Genomic DNA, 24,252 nt, shown 5'->3' on the forward strand with positions numbered 1-24,252 from the left:
ACCACCACCACCACCACCACCACCACCACCACCACCACCACCACCACCACCACCACCACCACCACCACCACCACCACCACCACCACCACCACCACCACCACCACCACCACCACCACCACCACCACCACCACCACCACACAGTGACATCGCCCCGATATCTTCATGGTAGAAATCGCCATGGTAGGTTGAATCCACAGCCACCCATGCCCATTTTATTCGGACCTTATCAGTCAGCCACCTGGACAACCGATTCTTTAGAAATGCTTAGTCGCGCTAAAAGTCGATCGATACATGTTTAAATCAGCACAATTCAGAGATACACCTTTTTGCTATGAAATTAATTTTTCTCGGTCAAATATAAAGCAATAATTTTTTTTCTTCAGTAATGTCAGTTAAAAACTTGGTGCTTGGATATACATTTTTTTTAAATCCTGGTGTTAAAATTAAGCATCAAATTGTGTCTTTTAGTGTGATATTTTTGATTTTTATAGGCCTTGAATTCGCCCGCGAGCTTTTTACGGAATTCATGTTTTAGCGTCTCAAACTAATATAGTTTGCTAAAGAAAGATATTTCCCACCCCTGTAAGGCACATCGTGTGGGTCTATATGTTATAGTTTTGTCAGAATTTCCGTTTTTGTTTTACCCTTTTCCCCTTCATGCTCCGAAAATGTCAAATTCAGTACTTTTATCTCGAGAGCAACCAGCAGAAATAGTCGATATTTCCATTGTTGTTTATCCAGGTCAATTTTCTTCCATTGAAAGCAAATTGCCCGACCAGCGATTTGGTAGCCCAAATCCCCAATTGAGTGTTCTGGTTAAACATGATCAGTAGGAGCGCTATAGGCCTGGGAATTTCTTTGCTATATTGAAGTTCTATCAACACTGTAGCCATGCCGGTATTCCTATTAAACACTGGGATATCGATCCACAATGCTAGTATTAGCCTTAGATTTCACGCGTTGATTTTGAATAATGGTCAGCCGGCAGTAAAAATGGTGAAATGAAAACGCAAATTCTGACAAAACTATGATATATTGCTCACGGTGATGTGCGTTAGAAAGTTGGGAAAAATCCTTCATTAGCGAACTATCTTACTTTGAAAAGCTAAAGGTTGATCCAAAAAAGGCTCGCGGGGCAGAGTTTAAGCCTATCAAACTAGAAAATCTTACACTAAATGACTAAATTTCACGCCTAAGTTTAACACTAGAATTTGAAAAAAAATACAGTATCAAGCACTACAATTTTTCCTGACATTTACTGAAAAAATGAAAATGATTGCTTTTCATTTGGCCGAGAAAATTAATTTTACATCTAAAAGGTGTAACTAAAAATTTAGCTCATTTCAACACCAAATTCGATCGTTTGTATAGCCTCATTAAATGACTGAGTGAGCCTTGCATAACAAAAGAATCGGTTGTCCAGGATGCTAACTGTTATGAGATGCATAATTAGCGAAGTGAACTGACTAACGCTACTGACAATAGACGGGGTAATTGATTTCTCGCTGTGTGAGCAAGCTTGTATACGACATTGCGGTCAATGGTTATGGTCTCCACTTGAGTGAGTGCCGTTATACTCTGCTGCGCGTTGTAGTCCATATAGGACCAACGCAATATAAAATTAAGAGTTTTGTTAAATTTTGAGTTCAAAGCGCACGGCCAATTTTCAAAGCGCACGCTAACGACTATCATATCTGTTCAACACGTATTTTCAAGTGTATGAGACCACATCTGGTTTCTTGAGAAAAATTCATTTACGGGAGATATTCATCATTTTCTAAAGCAGTATCCGAAGATTTTCGTCTGATATCAAAATCGTGCATAGCAATTCACGTGTATCGATCCCGTGTATTCATTTTAATGTCTCTGCTGCACCAAATAATTATTAGCCAGGCGATGTCGGTGTGCACCACCCTCTTTTTAGGTTCTCTGGTAGCGCCTTGGTTCACTTAATCATGAGTACAAATGAACACTTGTAGTCGGCAAACAATAGTTCTGTCTCTGTAAGTGATAGTCAGAATTCATTCGGCCGTTACTGGGGTCCAGCCGCACCAAACGGGTGTTGTCACTGTCCAATTGGGTGGATAAAAGTCCCTTAAAATCGACATTATATTGTATTACGTTGTAAAATTTCATCATTCTTTCTCTTCGTGTAACACGGGTGATGGAATGCAGTTTAAAATCCCCGCCAAGCTGTCATTATTTTACATTGCAGGTCCCGCCAATGTCTGCCATTGAGGTGTAGGAATACGTGAAATGGATTCGTCTATAGCGTCTAGTATGTAGGATCGCCGTAGAACACATTTGTACAAATATTTAAATTCAAAACTATCTGAATGTCCCTTTAATGCTAAGGAAATGTAATTATGCTAGCGGAAGGCAAACACGAGAATAAGAATATACAATTATGATTGATCTATTCTAATGGAACTCCATACACCCCCTGTGGAACACATGACCAAAATCGTCCACATTGGGAGTATGAATATTGAATGGGGTCACCTGAATAGGTAACTGCAATTGAAATCTTTATCCTGTGGGAAGATTGAAATCAAGTCCACAGCGGGTGTATGGATTTCAACTGGAATAGCCCATTCATGATTGCGTTGATGAAGATGAGTTTTAGGAGGAGGGAACAAATAATTATAAGACAGGACGGAAATGTGAAAATCATTTGTAGAAAATTTTTATTAACATTCTTGTTTATTTTTATCGTAAACATAGACTGTAATGTTATTTTATGACTATTATATGATATAGCAAACAGCAGCGATACGCGATCATGTTGAAAACTAAACATTATGTTTGTCGCTTTGCCATTTTATTTGATTCGTGTCATTTTAAAACTATTTAACATTTGTAGTACCAGTTTATGTGTGTATATTTTAATTATTGATACATGATTATTACTCTTTGAATGTTTAAATATTTTTATGTATAAATCTTCGGTGCTTTTGATATATTTTGATATGTATATTAATGTATTTCAATTTTGTTTAAAGGGGTACTACACCCCTGTCCAATTTTGTGCCTATTTGTGCATTTTTCTCAATAATGATAGCGCATTGGTGACAAGTAAGATGTGTATATTATAGGGGCAAGGACTACAACTACTGCACTGGAAATTTTATTTCGGCACATACAGCAAATGTGGAGTTGCAGTCAAAAATGAGGGAAACCAGTATTTGATCAATAAATCGATAACTACTTGCCTTGAGTTGCTGAATTTTCAGAGCAATAGTTGTAGTCCTTGCCCCTACAACATGCATATTGTTATGGTCACCAAAATGACCCAGGCCAAAATCACCTGCTTCGGGTTCACGCAACACCAAACACACCAACACACTGTTTGTTACTTAAAACACTTATGATTATTTATTAATTAGTGCAGTATGGCTATCAATCAATCCTTATACAATATTACAAAAAATTATGTAAGATTATGATAAAGATTTCTTTATGCTATGGTTACTTAACTAAGCCTGGAGATCTTGATTGGCTGGCTTTCTGATGAGATTCTGTTGATGGTCTCAGTTCTTGATCCAAGATCCGGCAATGTCCGCGATCCTATCTACCACAATCTCAGTCCAAAGTCCTGATGACTATACTTCCACTACCCTAGCTACTCTGCTAGTGTTCTCCAAATGGTCTTCTATGTTGACCTTAAGCTCCTCTCTCGGAGATCTCTTGAGCAAGCTTTCTGCTCCACTTGACAGACAGATAACACTCTATGCTAGTCCAGCAAAATATCACAGTTCGGTGATGGAGATACTTCAGTCTGTCACTTTTTTGAGTCGACAAACAATAAAGCACTATTGGCTTTCACTACCGCCTTTGGCGTAAAGAATTCTCTCCAACACACACACACAAGAACCGCGAACCGAAGTTTGAAGACTTCAATGGTAACTTTGTACCAATACTGGCTAACATAAGTTTCACAGAGTTTCCTCTTACACCTCAAGACTGCTTCCTCGATCATTCAACCTCCAGGCTTTTATCTAATTCTACCTATTCTAGAATAATCTGCATATTACAGCATTCAATCATCCCATATATGGCATATTACATTACCTCAATTCCCAAAATAGAGCATGAAATCACCACAAGCCAATCAGATCAATTACTCTGTACACATAGTTCTAAAAATAGCACATTACCTCAACACAAACCAATCAGACACTGTACACTGATTTTTGGCACAGTGCCAGCATTTTACTACTACTGTGGTAATCAAGTAATCATGATTATTAGTATGATCTAATTGTTGCTAGAACTTTCTCCACATTACTAGATATATGAATTTCTTGATCACTTTAATCATTAACCTTCTAGAATATTCCAAGCACAAACAAAAGGAGATAAATATCAAAACAAGTGAAAATTAATGTTTGATTACAAAACATATAACTTTTAATGATTATTATGGAATAATTTTGGGGCGCACATAACAATATCTTAATTGTCACCAATGTGCTATAATTTTTGAGAAAAATGCAAAAATAGGCACAAAATTGGCCAGGGGTGTAGTACCCCCTTAAACTGTAATAATTGTCACAATTCAGTGTTACTACTGCAATGACTTAACCACCTAATATCTAATATCAAAGAAGTCCGATTTAAACACAAGCGTGATCTTTTAGTCCTAGGTTTGCCATCAAACCAGACAATCAAAACAAGTGCTCATGGTCGTCATAAATCATACCTCCATACTCATTTGGGTGCTCAAATGAGTTATATGCGTGACTTTGGACTTGTTACTCCAGACCACGTCTTACAATTCGCGTAAATACAATGATGGGCAACCTTCTCACCCAGAGGACAAACAAAAGTCTCTATGAACACACGCTTCAAATATTGCACAGACGAAACCATCTGTTGAAGACCCGCGCTGTGATAAATTACGCTTGTACTTATGTTTTTAAACAATATGTATATACAGGCTAATAACTGAAGGTAATTTTGTTCAAAAACCTCGCTTATGTAGATGGAAGAAAATAGTCTGACAAACATTGTTTATTTGTAGATTGAATTAGATAAACATGCTAAAAACACGGAATATTGATTATTCCGTCCTTTGGAGTACATCATTCTGTGTTTAATTACCTAAACTGCTTATTCGATTCCGCAGTGAATACATCAGGATTTTCTGGCATTTTTCCGAACATGTGATATTGTACAATAATATGGACATACCATGTTTATTGGCACGTACTACCGTTAATAGATCGGATGAATATCATATGGATTGAGTATTATAGTAGGGCAGTCAACTTTCACTACTTTCCGTTTCGGATGCATTTTACACAAATCGAGGCATCGTGATGACCAATATAGACCTGATATGGTCATCATACACTACTTCCTGGGATTCCATCTGGTCAGCAGATCATGTGTTGCTGTATAGGATAACTGTTTTCCGTTCCATCAAAAGGGTCATGATCCGCACGGTGTTTAATTATAATTAATTTGATCAAAACAGCCAGAACTCGTTTTTCGACCTTGGACGCTGTTAACGTGAATGCGTTGCGTGACATCATTATGACGTCATTTTATGTTACGTAATCAAATGAAGTGAATATTTGCAGCACTAAAGTACCGTATACTTTGTGCTGTGATCGTACTGCGAAAATTTACTATTTGATCACGTCACATAACAATGACAGTAAAATGATGTCACGTGTCCAAGTACCGCATCCAAGCACAAACAATTTAGTAAACATGTTTGATATGTGTACACGTTATTCAAGTAACAATTAGAGCAACACCTGAACTAAAAGAAAATTAAAACGTATATGCAAAATAACCTGATAAGTTTGTAACGTCTAGATCAATTAATGTTTTGAAAATGAGGCCACACAAAGCCACAAAATGGTGTGTGCAAAGGTCGATAAACGAGTTAAAAACTTGAGTTGGTAAGGATTCGAGGAATTTGTAGAAGTATTACGGAAAGGTAGGTCCATTAACAGAACCAGATTGGTCTGTTTAAAAAAAACCCCATGTGAACAGCCATTTAAAGTATGGGCAAGGTTGTTTATGGGTTGAGACTGTTATTGATTCCAGATCATCGTACTTTAAGCAGTGAGTAAATATGAATTATAAATTGTGTTATGGGTTAAAGTCAATATTCACCCTGTGTCACATGATATTGCACTGGATTTTTGTTAGTAATAGGCCCTATACAAGATATGGAGGCAGGTAACTTTCAATGCGATGATGTCATGGCTAGAAACATAATATGGAATGATTTCGATTCTTGCCAGATTTTTCAAAAAAATCGAATGTGAAGAAATCTGAAACGTAATTGTCCTTGACAAACAAAAATCTTTGACTTTTCTAGCTTTTCGACGGAAAATTTAACTATTTGGTAAATCATTTGATATTATTATTAGGGCATGGTAGCCTATTATCTGTACGGGCTCAAGGGCTAAGGTTGTGGGTTCATACACGGCGGTGTTCCAATCGTGCTATGCCCTTAGACAACGTTTATATTTTAGGTATGTTTATGGTACAAAATGGCAGCCAAAATGGTGATTTACAACCAAAGCACAATTAAAGTCATTAAAGATACGTGATTGTTTGATGGCATGTAGAACTGTATTCATTTTAAGCAAAGCTGAACATTGATGGCGCTATTTATCTTAAATCTAGTTGGTATCTTTACAAATGGTAGACATAAAGATAAGTAACATATAGCAAAGACATTTTCAAACTACTTTTTATCATCAAATGAAAGGAACAACTTACATTATTGGGCTAAATTAAATTTTAAAATATATGTAAATACCGCCTTCAATTTTCTCACAAATATACAGTTATAGAATAAAACTTGTGAAAAATTTGATGAAGAAAATACAATTTAAGTTAAAGTTCGTGTGATAGTTGTTGGTATTGTACAAGTATAGAATTAAAATGTTGTAATGTTTTGTTAGAAATATTAATAAATGATCACATCAAACATATACATTATTAGAATAGGAAACCTTATTAAAATCTTAAAACTGAATTAAAACGGACAAAAACAATAATTGCATAACTTTCATTCACAAACATCCTGTAATCTCCCCACTTCCCTACCCCAAGAAAAAAGTAAAAACTGTCCTTGCTAAATCCAACAATTTCCACTCCAGATATTGCATGCACAAAACTCTCAGTGCAACCCATTCCTAAACACAGTCCCAAACCTGTCACCCAACCTCCCCACCATATTAAACCTATTAAAAACACCCAAAGCAGTTGGACCACAACACAGATCAAGAGTAACTGACACCCTTTCCCTGTTAGGATTGTTCCTTCTGCAAAAACATTAACAATGACCTTTTGGATCTCTTGAATCGGAACATCCGTTGCGAGATACGGCCTTCTAAAGATTCACAAAATTTTTACCCTCATATTTAGGAAAATTCTGGTTTTGTCATAAATTTAACTTAAATAAGGTAAATATGTGTGATTTTCACCAAAATGAGGGTGCTATTATGTGCCAATTTTAGTCTTTAAGATGGAACTACACCCCTTGATAAATCTGTGACTATTTTTTCGTTTTTCTCAAAAAATAATAATACACTGGTAACAAAAACTATGTATATTATATGGGCAAGAAATCCAGTTGCTATACTGTAATTTCAGTGACTCAAGACAAGCGGTACGTTATGTATGATAAGAAAAGAGGTACCGTTGGAATGTACATCATTTCTTAGCATATATGACGAACCACTTGTCTTAAATCACTGAAATTTCAGTGAATTAATTGGATTCCTTGCCCTTACAATATACATAACTTTTGTCACCAGTGTGCAGTTATTTTTAGAGAAAAATGCTAAATTAATCACAAAATTTATCAGGGGCCTTAAAAGCCAGTATTTCTTAAACCGCTCAACCTAATTATTGTCTGATTTTTGCACACGATTTTGCTCTGAGGGTCAATATTGTAAAATCAATAGAGGATAATTGTACATCTTTACAATAGTTTTATTTGATGACAAAAATATTTTCTATCAACAAAGGTAGTCAGGTTTGCACAGCAGGTACTAGCAGACAAAATATATGGAGTTGAAGATGCTTTCTAGATTTCCAATTACTGCAGATTATGTTGCATTTCCATTATATGTAGGCATGGGTACACACAGTAGCATGTACAAATTTACCCTATTTCTTCTTTAAGAGATCAGCTACCAATGGGAGAGGAATTGACCAGAATGCCTACGATTTTCATTTGTGTGGCTTATAGACGAATCCAAGGAGCCAAGTCATGGTCAGGATTTGGTCGGACATCTTTGGGTAGCCGCTAGCACCAACCTGGTGTTTTGAGCGTCCAATTGTGCAAATAAAAGCCGCCTAACACCTAGAGAAGATGCAAGGACGAGGAGGGTTAATAGAATAATAGCTAATAATACATATAATGGAGATAATTCCGCAGGTAATCCCGTCGCATCTATTCATACATAGTCCTTTTGTTTCAAAGTACATCAATGCATAAATACTGTAGCTAATCCGATTATTATGTCACTTCAACAGCGAATAGACCCGCTGTGAGTTTTGTCGAAGGGAACTGTATTGTGTTGTAAACTTTAATCTTTCTTTTGTCTAATCATTTCACATTTTGAGTGCATTGGAGCCGACGGCTACCCAACTAAAGGCTGCTAGTCAGGTGTAGGAATGCGTGAATTTGGATTCCTCTATATGTGTATGTCGTTTTAAGCCTGGGCGCATATGTTTGGTTCAACGCTTTACACGTAGAATGCAAACAACTGCGAACTTTGAATCGAAATTTGTTGGGCGCTGGAGGTACACATGTAAACATGGCAGTTTCGGTACCAAATTTGAACGAAGTGTGAATGGGTAAAAATTGATCACTATTCTAACATGGATAATTGTTGGATATCATATTACTTGACTTCGAGCTTAATACAATAATGAAATAGCTCGGTGATTTTGAAATGTGAAAAGTGTCCTCCAGTAAATAATCCATTATTATTATTACCAAAAAAAGAAAAAAAAAAAAAAAAAAGAATAATTCATATTGCCGTATTTGTTATCTTACTGTAATACTTTGTATCACCTAATGTTGCGGAACAAATCATAAAGCGATCATTCGTATCTGCAGAGTAATTTACCTTTTAAGAATTTTCTTTGTTTTCATTCGACAGAGTTGCTGTGCAATTGGGCGCTACTTAATTAACAGTCCGTATCATTTTCATCACATATTTATGTTATATTTATCTTTATTATTTTATAGCTACATGTAGGTTATTTAATGTTGTATTATCACTATTTCCGATGAACGTCATTGTTTATTCTGTTTGTTATGCCAGTGCTTGTTGAAGGTGTATGACCTGATTAACACTAGCAACTTTAATTATCCAGCCACTGTACCTAATCAAAATGTTGATTATGGTATCAGGTGAAAGAGTGGGGGAGAGACAGTGACATAGTTTGGGGATATGGCGCCCGGGGATAAGAATACATAATGGCGCCCGTCACCAATTCAGGTACTCTCTAAATGTAAAAGAGTGAATTTTCACAGAAAAGATTGAATTTTCACTCTTTCAAGGAGTTGAACGAAGGACAACCCGTTTTTGAGTGAAAAATGTACATTTTCTTTAGACTATATCCACTCTTTTTAGAGTATACATACTACTTATTTCAATCCTTTTAGAGTCAAATTTTCCACTCAAAAAGGGCTTGTCCTCCATTTCACTCTCTAACTCGGTATGCATTTAGGGAGTAGCAATTGCACGCGGGGTGCGCGAAATTTTGAAACACCAATAATTATAATTACATTCAATCCCAGTCACAGTATCTCTACCGTTTCTGTATCTGCAAATCGGTCCTTCTAATATACCTCGCACATGTTTTACGCATATTCATCCCAAGTCCAATCCTGTCCTCAAATATGCAACTCTCCACCCAATCCAGTCATAGCTATTTACTCACCCTACTTTCATTCTCCGGACCCAGATAAGTATAAGCTATCTGTTAAAAGGGCATTTCGTGATTCAGAGCATCATCCCCCACTTTTCTAAAAAAAGTTGAGATTTTCAACTGGAAACCACTGGCTACATAATGCTTATGTACAAAATATTTCTTGCAGATTAATTCATTCAGCAAAAATATCGTGAAATTTGATTTACGTTCTGGTACACTAGAACTATCACGAAATTACAGGAGCAGTGAAATACACATAATCATAAATAACTCGGAAAATCGGAATCAACTGAAATTTTGGGAATACACTTTTTAGTGGATATCTATTGAAAAATGTTATAAAAAGAGGATGCTAGGGATCATTTAAGAGATAACTGCCATATTTACATTAACATACATGTTCTTTAATTTCCACCTTTATATAAACCAATACTATTCTAATCTTATCTAAAGGTGTGCTCTTTAAGTTAGATCTTCCAACCTCCAATCTGTAAATTTAATATGTCCGCTTCCGTCATAGCAAAATCATTCAGTGACTCGTTCACGCCTCATTTCCGGCTATCGTACTTCCCGCCACATCTGCATATTAACAAAAATTTGGGAAGTCTTTTCAAGTATCTTTATCTCAGATTATTTTGACATGTTTATATCGTCTTGCATATCAATGAACAGCTAATTTATGTTAATTACATGTCTTACGAATAAAATGGGGGCTCAAACAGAATGTGCCAAATTGACCATTGTTCTGTGCTCAAATATCACTAGTCACCCCGTCAATAGTGGATGTAAAACCATATGCAACCACATGTACCTGTTACCCCATCTTCATGCTGTTCATCAGCCTGGTCACGCGTTGCTGTGTGATGGCATTCCATTCTTAAACCACGATTTGTCTTAGATCATTTAAGGTTGGTCTTAACCATGGAACTATGGAAACTTTCGGGCCTCATAACTGCTAAATTGTTGGTCTAAAGTATACATATTTTGAATGGCAAAGACTTGATAAATCCATCTGTGAGGTCAAATTTGGGCCAAAATGCTCATTTTTGTCCCAAAATACAAAAAAAATGTTTTTGGCCCACTTCTTTTTCGTAAGACGTAACAAAAACAAAACAAAAAACAACAATTTAGCAGTTATGAGGCCCGAAATTTTCCATAATTACAGGGTTAAGACCAATCTTAATGTGGTTGCACTGGATACTCTGGCACGCACAGCACGACCCAGCTGGTCTCACAAGTGTACTGTAGATAGTCGTTGATTAGCCTGGCTCTGTGGGGCGAGCATTGTCATCTTGGAGGATTACATTAGACCCCAGTTTGCGAAGGTATGGGATTGCAGCTTGCTGCACAGAATAATGGTTAATTTGGCACATTCTGTTTGAGACCTTACTACATTCACAAACTCGGCGTACTTAGCCGTGAAAAGGGTGACTATGAAACTTTCTCATCCCTCCATCTGACTTTCTGTCTCCCTTGGTGTCTTGAGCCCAGCCAAGGCCTCCATTCTGTGACATTCTTTGTCCATCTATTATCTGTTGATCTTGCAAGATGGCCAGCCCAATGCCACTTCTTCATCTTTATTGTGTGGATTATGTCTGTAACTTCTGTTTGGCTCCTGATCCATGCCACTGTTTTCCTGTCCCTTTTGGTGTAGCCCAGCATACATCTTTCCATGCTATGCTGTGCAGTTTTCAGTTTTTGCTCCATCCTCTTAGTAAGTGACCATGTTTCAGCTCCATAGGTCATGGCTGGTAGTACACATTGGTTGAAAACCTTTCGTTTCAGACAAGTTGGCACAGGATGTCATTATAAAGGGTAATAAATTAGCTGACCATTGATATACAATACGATATGGACATGTCACAAATAATATGATATGTAGATGCTTGAAAAAAAACTTTCCAAACTTTTGTTCAGGCGTTTATAACAACCTCCTTATAGTCCAGTCAAAGTGGGTTTTGACTCACCACTAATTGCAACAGAATTTTTTTCACCGCTACAAATGTCAGAGATGTCCCCTGAACAGCATACAAAAAGTATACTAAAATATACTTGGTGGAAAGGTAGTTTTTGGCGGGAAAAGGTCATACAGGGGTCAAATTTCAAAATCGCTCCAATCATTTTAAAAACTATACCAAATTATTCCTCTAGTCATAAGGATTCATAAAACATATAGTTTGCCATATCTGTGATGTACGGTTCTTGAGTTATAACCGAAAAGGTCAAAGGTCAAATGTTGGGTTCAACAGAGGTCAAAAAACTAAAAATTGTCTGATTTTAACCAAAATGGTCTCAAATTGTTCGGCTTGCAAACATAATTCATTTAAAGAATATTTGCACTGTTTGGGTTGTTTAATTAAATGCGTAACATCGAAAACTAGGTCGGGGTCAATAGAGGTCAATGGTCAATGACCTCTTTTACCCTGCTACCTAGGTAACGAAACGTCCAAGATATGGCAAACTTTTCTTATTTTTGAGTGTTTTTAAAGGACGAACACATTGAGACCATTTTTAAGGAGATCGGAGCATTTTTTCGAAGTTGACCCACGTGGAGCCCAAAATTTGACCTTTGACCTTTTTGCTTATAACTTGAGAATGATACATCACAGATATGACAAACTATACTTTTTCTGAATCCTTAAGAGTAGAGGAATGCTTTGGTATAGTTTTAATAAGATTAGAGCAGTTTTGAAATTTGTCCCCTGTATGACCTTTTCCCGCCAAAAACTACCTTTCCACCAAGTATATTTTAGTATATTTTTGGTATGATGTTCAGGGGACATCTCTAAAATGTATAAAAGTGAAAACAATTCTGTTGCAATTAGTGGTGGGTGACACTACTAATTTGTTTAGATTGACTGGACTATTACGCTATAACACTCCAGGCTTAAGTATGAAATTCAATCATTTTTCATCATCGTTTTTGCTAATGAAAAAGGCGGTAATAAATCATTCAACCCAACCCTTACACTATTCGTTACCCTAACTCTAAACCCTAATCCTAATTCAAACCCTACACCATAAAATCAAACCTTATTGTTTACATGAAGGTAGAACCTTCAGCTGCAACGATGCTGTACCATCCCCTCAACATCAATACTGTTACTGCTTATTGGAGGTCTTTAAACATAAAATAATGTAAACTTTTTTACGTTTCATGTTGTATTTTAACAGGCAGACATAACAAAGGAATATGACATCACAAACAACTTTATTAGTCTTAGCCGTAGTACTATCATCATTACTTCTATTAGCTGTAGCATACACAGACGACGAAGAATGGCAAGATGATTTACTGTGGCCTAACGGAGCCGACTACGACTCAAGAAAGAATTTGTTTGACCTCTTATACAGGAAAAGAAATGCGGGAAGCAAGTACCAAAGTAAGTATATGTATTAATCTGGGAACAGCCCGTTGTGCGAAAGATCATTACTGTTCTGAAAGGGTTAAAGGTTAAGATAAGGGTTAGGATTACGGTTAAGGTTAGGATTAGGATTAGAGTTTAGGGTTAAGGTTAGGGTCTTGCTAACTAAAAACTATATATAAACTTTTATATAGCAACAATGAAGTTACCGTCATGAACGAAACTTGTTTCCAACTTAAGTTGCGAGCACTGTGATTGCGTGCGAGTATTACGCATTAAGCAAATGGCTACAACTCGCTGCATATCGCGCGTTGACAAGCGTGTTCCTTGACGACGCTGCCACTGCTGTATATCGCCTCATAGACTACAACCAGGGACCAATGAAATTAATTTAACAACGCCCACTTATTAAGAATTAAGAAAAGGATAACTACTTTCGGCGTGAATCGTAATAAACTACAAAGCAATTTTGTATAGAATAATTTTGAAGATATGCAATAAAGGCGGCATGTACAACAACACCAGGGGCATTGACTAAATGTAACAGACATTCAAATACTTGTAATTTGAAAGTAATTTCATGTATAGCGTCAAGAGGAGTCGCGGTGTTATATAGGTGTGTAAGACGCGACACTAATTCAATGAAAATAGACTCAACAGTGAAAACATCACGAAGATAATATCATGTAAGTAATGGTATGACTGGAAAAAATAAGTTGTCTGTGGATTGAAGCACGTAAAACATTGAGTAAATTGTATTATAGACAGACGAGGAGAGAACGAGGGCGGATCTGAATCTTCATACTTCAGATATTGAAAGGTTTTATTTCGTATATATTGAGCTGATTCTGACTTTAATTTCGACAGTTTCTTTTCTTCTATTATTTCAATATATTTGTGTAGCTTTTAGAAGGTCAATGATTAAAGATAATTGGTAAACAACCAGGTTAGGGCTAATTAGGCAAAAAAAAGTTTGTCTCAGTTTAGGTAACTGGTTTAAAAAATGCATTTATTGCATTTCTTTCTTTTTTTAAAGCCTTTTTCGACTATCCACCAATAAAAACCCTCAAAAACGGAAAAAAGTGGGGTTTTTTGGCCAAAGAAAGTTAAGACAAACCTTTCCTTTGGCATTAGTTATCCATAGCACCTTAGAACAGAAGGCTTCCACGAGAATGCTGGTCAATACAGAGAGTATTTCACACCACACCACCCCTGGGGAAAAATTGTAATTAATTAATTAATTAATTAATTAATTAATTAATTAATTAATTAATTAATTAATTAATTAATTAATTAATTAATTAATTTATTTATTTATTTATTTATTTATTTATTTATTTATTTATTTATTTATTTATTTATTTATTTATTTATTTATTTATTTATTTATTACACTTTATCACTGGCACAGAATTACAAAAAATATATAATATTACACATAAGTTACATCAAAAATTACACAATATTATGAAAGGAACAATATTTGTTTTAAAAAGTCCAGCGAATGGCTGGAGCGAACAGGTGCCAGGCACCTCTAAGACCGCCCCACCAAAGCCAAAAAAAGAAGGGAAGGGAAAAATAAATTAGAGAGGGAAAATTAGAGGGGGATAATAAATTAGAGGGGATAATACACTATATCGAGGGTTTAGACCCATAAACCCTTGATATGGTTGTTAAATTGACCCATAATAATGGTCAAAAAGTAACCACCAGAAGTTTGTTCAAAAAACAACAATAACAACACCACAATATAATTTGTATAAGCTTTATGTGCGCATATAGCGCTACTTCGATGATCCCGGAAGTATATTCAAAGGGTGAAATGTCCGATAATGGTGACGCAGGACCACGACCATGACAGATCAGACAACCCTGCCCTTTGGTATATAAACTGCCAGTCTCCCTAAGCACGTCTGCGCACGGAGCCTCGGAACCTACATCTTCAATTACAGCTATGTTAAATCACAGATCCTGAAAAGGATTAAATCACAGATCGTAACACCTGTTTCAAAGCAAAATAAAAGCTTTACCTTTCAGGTTTTTGTGCGTTTAATAGACTTGTTTTCAGGATTTAAATGAATAAACAAACACATATTATACTCCCTACATGATACTCTTCATGATGATGACAAAAATACATTGCAATGTTTGTGACAGCTTTCTTACCTATTACATTTATGCAAACATTAATCAATCAGCAACATGCCATATGATGACTAATTAAAATAAAAAAGATATTCCTCTCATTTTCAATTTTTTGCTTTAATGAGGAAATCTGGCTTCCCAAGTTTTGTTGTTGTGCGGTATGTAGACGATAAACAACGCAACAGAAGCTAGCAGGTGTGCAAAACAACTGCTTCATGGATAAAGTTGCAGTATGCAAATACACGTACCGCAGATATCTCAACAATACATCGCAAACAAAAGTGTCACTTTCTTAAAGGGACAAAGCCCCTAAAATGGTAGTGTAATTGATTTTGTGGTGCCAGAGGAAAACTTGTATTTTCCCCTCATAGCCTTGCAAAATATTCGAGCTGCAAAATGTTTTATTTGGAATTTATGAGTCTATGTTTGAGAATGTATTATTCACGGACGACTGTGTCATTATTCACATTAATTATTCTAATAGTGTTCTATTGGACCTTAAAGGTCCGTGACCCGATCGACAGCATCATCCCCCCGATTTTTCGCATTGTTGATGAATTTTTGGTATCATTTAATAGATTATATTTTTCTCATTACCATCCTGAAATTTGACGATCCAATTTGATGTATTTTCGGAGAAATCAAGAAACAAACAGGCTATATTGGTAGCCACCTTCGACATTCTGGGTAGGAAAAAATGAACCCGTGAATAAGAGCCGTTTTACTCCCATACTAATTCGCACGAACGGAAATAGGTCCGAAATAATGAGGGCGCTATAATGATAAACGCTTAAAACAAAAATAAAGAAATACATGGGATGAATTAAATACAAAACAAGACCTTATCTTGTTAAGTATGATACGAGGAATATGAAACAAAATATGAGAAAAAATGCCCCCACTATAAAATTAAATAATTAGAAATAAATTTAAAATATAATTTTTTCATTAAAACAAATCCTAAAATAAAAGAAAAGTGTAAAATGTGCATGATGATAATATACAAAATTAAAAGGAAATGTATCAGGGTCAAATTAAAATAAAAAGAATTAGATATTTTGTCACAAGAATGATGGGCGTAGTGGTATGGCGAAGCACTCGACGGGAGTGTTGTTTCTGGATGCCGGACCACAATGCAATTCATGCGTACCAACGTATTGGCTTGGTAATTGTGCTAATTATTCACTTTTACGCTGAAAATGTTCTCGTTTTCTCACATAGATGCATAAAGGGGACAATATTTGAAATTGTATGTAAGTTTGAAGACAATCCATATCCTTATCATCATTTACATTTAATGGATTGAAAAATAAAACCATTAAACTTTTAAATACTATAACAATTGATTTAACATTTATATCTAATCATTGCATGGGCATGATCATCTAAGTATATCTAATAATGTAAATCGTAGCACTGCTTTGATAAAGACCGTTTGAAATATACTACCCACTTTTGAACATGGTAAGTACTGGTAACTCTTTGCGCCATCGGCAAAGTGACAATGCTATTTGATTTAAGCGCCAATGCTTTAGTTTTTGTAAAACTATTTGCGTTCAAATTATAATTCAGTTTGCATACATTCACCCTGGATCTTTTATATGTTTTAAAAGTCGGAACATAAAATACCAAGTGGTAAACATCATTACAAACCGGTGTTATTGAAGTGCCGATTTGAGGTTATTGTCGGAAGATAGGGTATTTAGAACCCATTTTGTCAACCAAATGGTAAAGTTACCATCATAGTGAATGTACAGTTAGAGAAAGGGGTATAGGAAGAACCCCTGGCCCATGGACAAGGAGCAGTGCGATGCCCTTTTAACATCTTTCTTTCTTTCTTTTACTTTTCCCCCTTATTTTTATTTTTGAAATGAAACTTCGTCCACCCTGTCCACCCGCTTGTGACGCCCCTGGCCAGGAGGGTGAAAGTTCATAGGGAAAATGGCAAAACGATAGGTCACTTCCATAGGAGAGATGAGGTACCAGCATCGGCCATTATATTCATTCTAACGCATGGGTTTCAGGTTTTCTTCCAATAATTTATTTAACTATCCTGGTACAGGTCTAGCTACATACAGTCAAATGAAGTATAATGAAACTATAGCCAACTACCATGTAACTTCAGAAGAGACATAAAAAGTCTCCTACATATTTTCGTTTCTTGTATAATTGTTTCAAATAAACATGTAAAGTAACTAGACCTTTGATCAAAGATCACAACTCAATTATTATGCAGCAAAAACATAGTTAATACGCAATAGAACCCCAATATATTATATTCTGCACTTTTAGAGGCCTCATACGGCGACCATTTTAATGAAAAAAAATCCGCCCTCCAAAATGAATCCAGGCTACGTCCTTGCACTTGTAGTTTTCCAGAAAAACGGGAATGTATCTACTTATTGTTTGTTATGTGTTTATTTCCCCATCTGCATAGACATAATTACGATCATTTTGATAAACTTTTACACACCACGGGTTTCTTTACATTTTTTTTTCAGGATGTATACATCACAAATACCGCGCCAGGTGCATGTGTGATACAACCAAACCAAAGTACTCGGTAGGATACTACTACAGATGTAACGGTAGGTCAATGTACTTTATTCTGAAAGCATAATTAACGTACGATAATGAACGTATTTATCCTTTTAGTGTGTTACTATTAAGCTGCATATCGTATATTGAAAGGTTATGCAATTATAATCTGCCTGAGGATGGATTTTGTTCTTCACACAAATGATGACGCTAAAATTGCTTTCCCCATCTTACGGCATTCAAAAGAATCATTGTCCCATTTTCATAGCCAAAATTATAACGGTTTTAATCCATTAAAGCATATTTCTTTATATCTTACAGACGTGTTAATTATCGTCATACTGAGAAAAAATTAGTAATGCGAATTACAAAGGGGTTATTGTTGTTGCAACTGTTGATTTAGTGTTGCAACGCAACACTAATTCCTTCTCTATATTAGAGCCACAATGTACGATTTCTCAAAATACTGAAAAATATAAGTAATAACTGCCGGGAAGGGGTTCTGTTCATTTAAGCTGAAATAACAACAACAACAACAAAAAAACAAAAACAAAAAACACTGGCTATTTTGATCGTATAACATGGAGTTCTATGGCGGACGTAAAATGACCTTATGTTAAAATTCTCTTGTTGACCATGACCTACAAACACAACGAGTTTGGCTGATTTCATTAGGTGTAAGGTGGGAAATGTGTAAACATTATAGATTTTATATCATAAGATCGTACATTATGCCTTTAAACATCATCCTGCTATATTTGGTAGCACTGTATAGCTATGAGTCCCTTTCATCTTGTGATACCAAAATAAGTACAAACATCTCTCACGTAATTTTTAATTTTGCCAAAACTTCAAAAGTACCTAATGATAAACTTATCCTTCACTTTTAAGATTAGCAACTATTTTAAACTGTTGCGATTTGGTAGTTCACAACATCTTGCGAATGGTATTGAGCTTTGGCAAAATGCATTGCTCATTGCATAGCGAGTTTGTAGAAGAATTCAAATATCACAGATATACATTTGTAGGTCATGTGGTTCTTGAGTTATGTTGTAAAGAGGGCTGAAACAACAACACTTTTGTAAAACGTACATAACTCATTAACAACAATAAATCAAGCAAGTTTTCAAAGTGTATGATCCTGCGTCATATACTGGGGTACCCAAAAAGGTGGCTTTGTTACATTTTGATGTGCAGCTTGGATTTCAAAACACTGTCTCTTGAGTATTCCTTCACTTAGAAGATTCAACTAGGTCTTAAATTGAGGCTAATTTATTCTATATTACTCATGTTTTATCCTATTTTTAAATAATGTTTAATTATTTTCTTATGACGTTTGGCATGAAATGTGCCAAGGGTGGTTGTGGATTAGGGGGAGGTGGATTAGGGGAGGGATTCATATCGTAAATTTGATCTAAAACCCCCATTAAAAATTTGAATCTAGTAAAAAAATGTCTGAATGAACTCTCAGACATCTAAAGCAAGTAAATAAATACAGAAAGTCATTTAAAAGACTAATACTTGCTCATAATGATTGTAAATGTGGAAAAAAGAGGTGGGGTTAAATATCCCCTACTTTGTGATTGTTTTTGCACCGATTTCCACAAAAAAGTATCAAAATGCTCAGGAGAATGAACCACTTCAAATGAGACGTGTAGGTAAAATGTGTGAAACATTTCATTTTTTTACTATGTAACACAAAGGTAAACCAGTTTGTGACACAGGACCATATTTTTTTGTAGAATAAACTTTTGCAAAACATCAAAGTGTTATTTTTCAAAAATATATTGATTTAGATAATGAAAATCGATTTTTTGGCTGCTTCGACCAACAATACTGAATCTACCCTTAAGCAATTTATATACTTTTTAACATTTCGCTGTGATCACTGAATAAGCCTTTAATCATCAGCAAACAAAATTCATGAATTTTTGGGATAAACGCCGTATTTCCTAAACAACAAAATTAAATTCGATGATATAAAAAGTATAATGGGTAAAACCTAATCATTCGTGTTTTGTGCAAAAAGTTTAAAAAAATTTACCCTAGTTCCAAACTAGGGTAAATCTTTCAAAAGCCCTTTAATGCAGGCATATTCTTTGATATATTAGATATGTTAATTCTTTTTAAATTAAATATTCTATTCTCTTTTCGAATATATCATTGCAGGTTAAGTGAGCAAGCTCTCTGAGAAGAAGAAGATGTAACATTGACTTTTTTAAACAATAGCTATTTTGTTTGGATCAGTGTTCTGTTAATTCTTTTGTTTTGTGGGACAACTCTTTTTGAATTGCAAAGACTACAACTACATAAGGAACAACCCTTAAGACGAGCTACCTTCATTCGCTGAGCAACGAGCGATTGGTATTTGACCAACAAGGTAGCCCCCCCCCCTTTCTCAACGCAAGAAACTTCATTGACTAAAACCCAATCGCTCAATCGCGATCGCTCTGCGATGTAGTATAAATTCAGCTGTAGGCTACAGGTCTTCAGCTTTTGTTTGACACCGTTATAGTTCCTAAAGAAATTCTTTCAGTGGGCTATTTCAGTTGAAATCCATACACCCCCTATGGAATTAATGACATTAAGGTCCCGTACAGGGAGTGGGAATTTCAAATGAATAAAATGCATACTCCCTGTGTGGGAGATTAAGGTCATGTCTTCCATAGGGGTGTATGGATTTCAACTGGAATAGCTCAATGTCTCTGGGATTGCTGTACCAATTCGTCATACAGTCAAGGCAATATATGACGCAACTGGGGACTCAGCAGTCCAGCTTTCCTGGATGTGACATGTGCCTGATCTGATTAGGCAATTGGTTGTAAATGTTTACTGTTGGTAATCAAGGATAGATTGAATAAGTTAGGGTCGGTTTCAAAATTTGACCGGTGGTTGACGGCGGTTGAACCGCGTTCCATTCTTTTAGAACAATAGAAACCGGCTCCAACTGGACTGAACTAGGCGGAACCAGCGGGCAACCGGGCGGTTGAGGTTTGAAGCCACCCTTTAGTACTTTTAAGATAAACGTTGGTATAATAGGACTGATTGTTTAAGAGGTCTTATAGCCTGATGCTGAATGTGAATGTGAATGGCATTGTATTTACGTGTTTCATGCTCTCTAAATAGACAGTCGTAGCAGCTCTTCTTGCATGTAAAACTCTTAAATGCAACCAGGATATCATAACCATAAGTATTCATATTGATATATGTATTTGTTTTCTGTTGATGATAATGATATTGAACATTAAATAATAACATGTCATGAAGACTTCTAAAAATAATTGGGTCACATGGAATGATGAATCCCCAATATGTTGCGATTTATCACAGTACAGGGTCTAAAGATGACTTGGTTATGACAAGTTGTTTTTAATTGTTGCTGCAACTTGACTTTAAAAATAAATAAGTTGATTTTTGATACGTTCACTTAATCTGATAACGACATCACACTTTCTTCTGTCACCAAGTTAATGATAGGTGTGCAATCATAATGTAACACCCTCCATGTGACTACTAGATAGTGAGAATTCCCAAATAGGTATATATTACACTTGCTTGATTAACAATGGCAAATTAAAACCAAATCCCGAAGATATAACACATTGGGCTATACCAGTTGAAATCCACCCTCCCCTCTAGAAGATTACGCTATTTTAAGCTAAAATCTTCCATAGAGGGTTTCAAATAAAATAAACAATTGTAACTCCAATTTAAAATAGTCATTTCAGCTGTGGAAGGTACGGGTAAGCAATAATCAGGGGGAGTATGAGTTTCAAAATAATTAACCCAAGCCATTCCATTTGAAAAACATACTCCCTCTGTGGAAGACTTTTCTTAAATCTTCCACAGGAGTATGGCATATTACAAATACGGTAATAGCCCAGTACATGGAATAATTAGGAATTGTGATATTACTATCACATCTATTTTTAAGATTGAATCTTAAAGAAATCACTCCTGGTAGAAACGGGGTGTGATGTTTAGGCTATCAAATTATTTACTCTCAAATTAACTTAATTTAAGAAATAGGTGTTTCTGGCGAATTAGATGAGAATTGCTCATCCATAATGTACAAAGATTTTTATGATGAGGGCATAAATACTGTGAAAAAGACGTATGAGTTTAAAAGAAATTAAAAAAAAAACCCATTATAGTAATATTCGATAGTAATACGGGTGGTTAATTACGCAAGTTACGGTAAGAACATTAAAGTATTCAAATGTCCCACACTGTAAGAACTATACGCACCACATGGTGCTTAATCATGTTATTTTTACACAAAAGAATATTAAAATTGCTTTCATGTATCGTACAGAATTTGCAAAGGTCGTAATGAAAAGACAGTGGATCTATTGAATATCAGTGTGTAACTTAGTTTTCGGGGCGCCATGTTCACAATTGATTTTGTTTTGCAACTAAATGAGATTCATTGATAACACTTTCACATACAATAGACAACATATCAGTGTTGTTCATATTGCAAATTGTATTAGATTTGCACATCAACTTGCTAAGCATATTTATAATTTTGTTAATCTGGGTACAGATCATTTCAACTCAACCTATAGATGAGTTGACTTCTGACGTCAATGCCTGGTAGTATGCGCACGCATCATGACAAATTTCTTTGTTTTTTGCCTGGCAGTATGCGCGCGCATCATATTTCGTTTAGGGCTCGTGTTTTTAAAACTCCCGCTACATCACAATGAGGCTATTGAACAGTGCCGTGGTTGCAGGGGGTTCACTCAAGCATATCGATATACCAGTCCCTTGCCTTTGTTGATAAACATTGAGGTCAACTCATCTATACTATCCTAGCAATTGAATACATGAATGCAAAACCCACCCAAGGCCATCGAAAGTGACTTTGAGAGAAATATCATACAAGCTGGGTATATAGACCATGTTGGATTTCACATGCTCAACAGACGCACGCAGAGGGCGGATTTGGGTTCAACTTTTATACATAATTATGATAGGCCTATGTATAAGCAACAATTTCCCATGCTTTAACTCAATTTGGCCAAAGTATGGTCTTGGGTGAGTTTTGTATTCATATATTCAATTACTCAAAAGAGATTGTTTTAATGGTAGTTCTCAACATGCTCAATGTAATGATTGAAAACAGAATATGAAAAAATCTGACCACCCACCTTAAAAGTAGTATGTAGCATAACGGTTGTATTATTTAAACCCCACATTGGATCAACTATGACGAATCAACAATTAGGTAAAAATTCCCGACACAAAGATTTTACCCAACATTATTTTGACTTATACATAATTAAACTAATTTAAACATGTGATAAAGCCGTACTTAGTTTTACAAACAAAGCTATGCATATGTTTAAATGCTATCTTTGTTGTCATCTTATCTTGAAAATTCATTTTCGAATGGAATATTTTTTACCGAACAGTTGAGGTGTTATTATTAAAGTTTGTCCAATATGGGTTCATACTTAAGCAGCTGTTCAACAATGTAGAGTTCTGACAACCATATCTCAGTATATGACTATGTGATACGATCTGATTAGACATAATAATCTCAATTTATAAAATGTTGTTCCCGTATTATTGTAATACCTGTATAATCGTTTTTGTCAGCAGATATTTGTTTTTGTTTGTACACATCAAAACTATTATGGATGTTAAAAGTTTAGAGCAATAAAATTCTCTTAAGTTACATCTTATTTAATGAATCTTGTCCTGTTTGTCGTTTTTATATTATTATGACATAAACATATACCAAAATGTAATTACCCCCCTTAAGGGCTGGGGTATGAGCGACCTTGAAGAACAGGTATCTGGAGAAGGGAAGCAACGAGTTACCCCAAATCACAGCGACAGGTAGTGACTGGGCCGCCGAGTGCTAATATATATTTATTTTGGAAGGAAGGTTCGTGTTTGTTTTAAATTTTGGGGCGTTTTTCCAAAATTTCATATTTTTGGCGATATTTCAAAAAAGCGACATGCCAAAGACAAATCTTTTTGCACATACTTTGTTATTGCTAATACAACTCTTTTCTGCATACCTACGTTACAATTCGTTGTGGTGATTTAGTAATATTATCAATTTTGTGACTGCATTTTTGCGTTTTCGATGCGATTTTAGGCTTACCGTGATTTAACGTTGATATCTGGTCTTGCTCCTTTTATAATTTTACTTTGACCGTCGGCTTTTGTAAATAACAGAATGTAGATTGGCTCTGAATAAGTATCGTAGTCCTCTTGGTGGGTTTTTTCATGATATAATTAGTTTGTATTTGCATGTAACAACCCAAAA

General features: G+C 35.6%; 1 protein-coding gene across 4 annotated transcripts in view; it reads left to right on the top strand.

The window, feature by feature from the left end:
- Window positions 1-23,659, top strand: part of LOC140170285 (uncharacterized) — an 81,780-nt gene extending 58,121 nt beyond the window's left edge. For all 4 annotated transcript variants that reach the window (XM_072193652.1, XM_072193653.1, XM_072193654.1 and 1 more), the window contains exons 2-4: window positions 13,096-13,304; window positions 17,933-18,019; window positions 20,139-23,659. In XM_072193652.1, the coding sequence (XP_072049753.1) occupies window positions 13,115-13,304; window positions 17,933-18,019; window positions 20,139-20,143 (282 nt within the window). In that variant the 5' untranslated portion in view covers window positions 13,096-13,114 and the 3' untranslated portion in view covers window positions 20,144-23,659. The remainder of the gene's footprint in view (window positions 1-13,095; window positions 13,305-17,932; window positions 18,020-20,138) is intronic.
- The last annotated feature ends 593 nt before the right edge of the window (window positions 23,660-24,252 follow it).

Source organism: Amphiura filiformis, chromosome 14 (genome assembly GCF_039555335.1).
Source record: "Amphiura filiformis chromosome 14, Afil_fr2py, whole genome shotgun sequence".
Taxonomy (NCBI): domain Eukaryota; kingdom Metazoa; phylum Echinodermata; class Ophiuroidea; order Amphilepidida; family Amphiuridae; genus Amphiura; species Amphiura filiformis.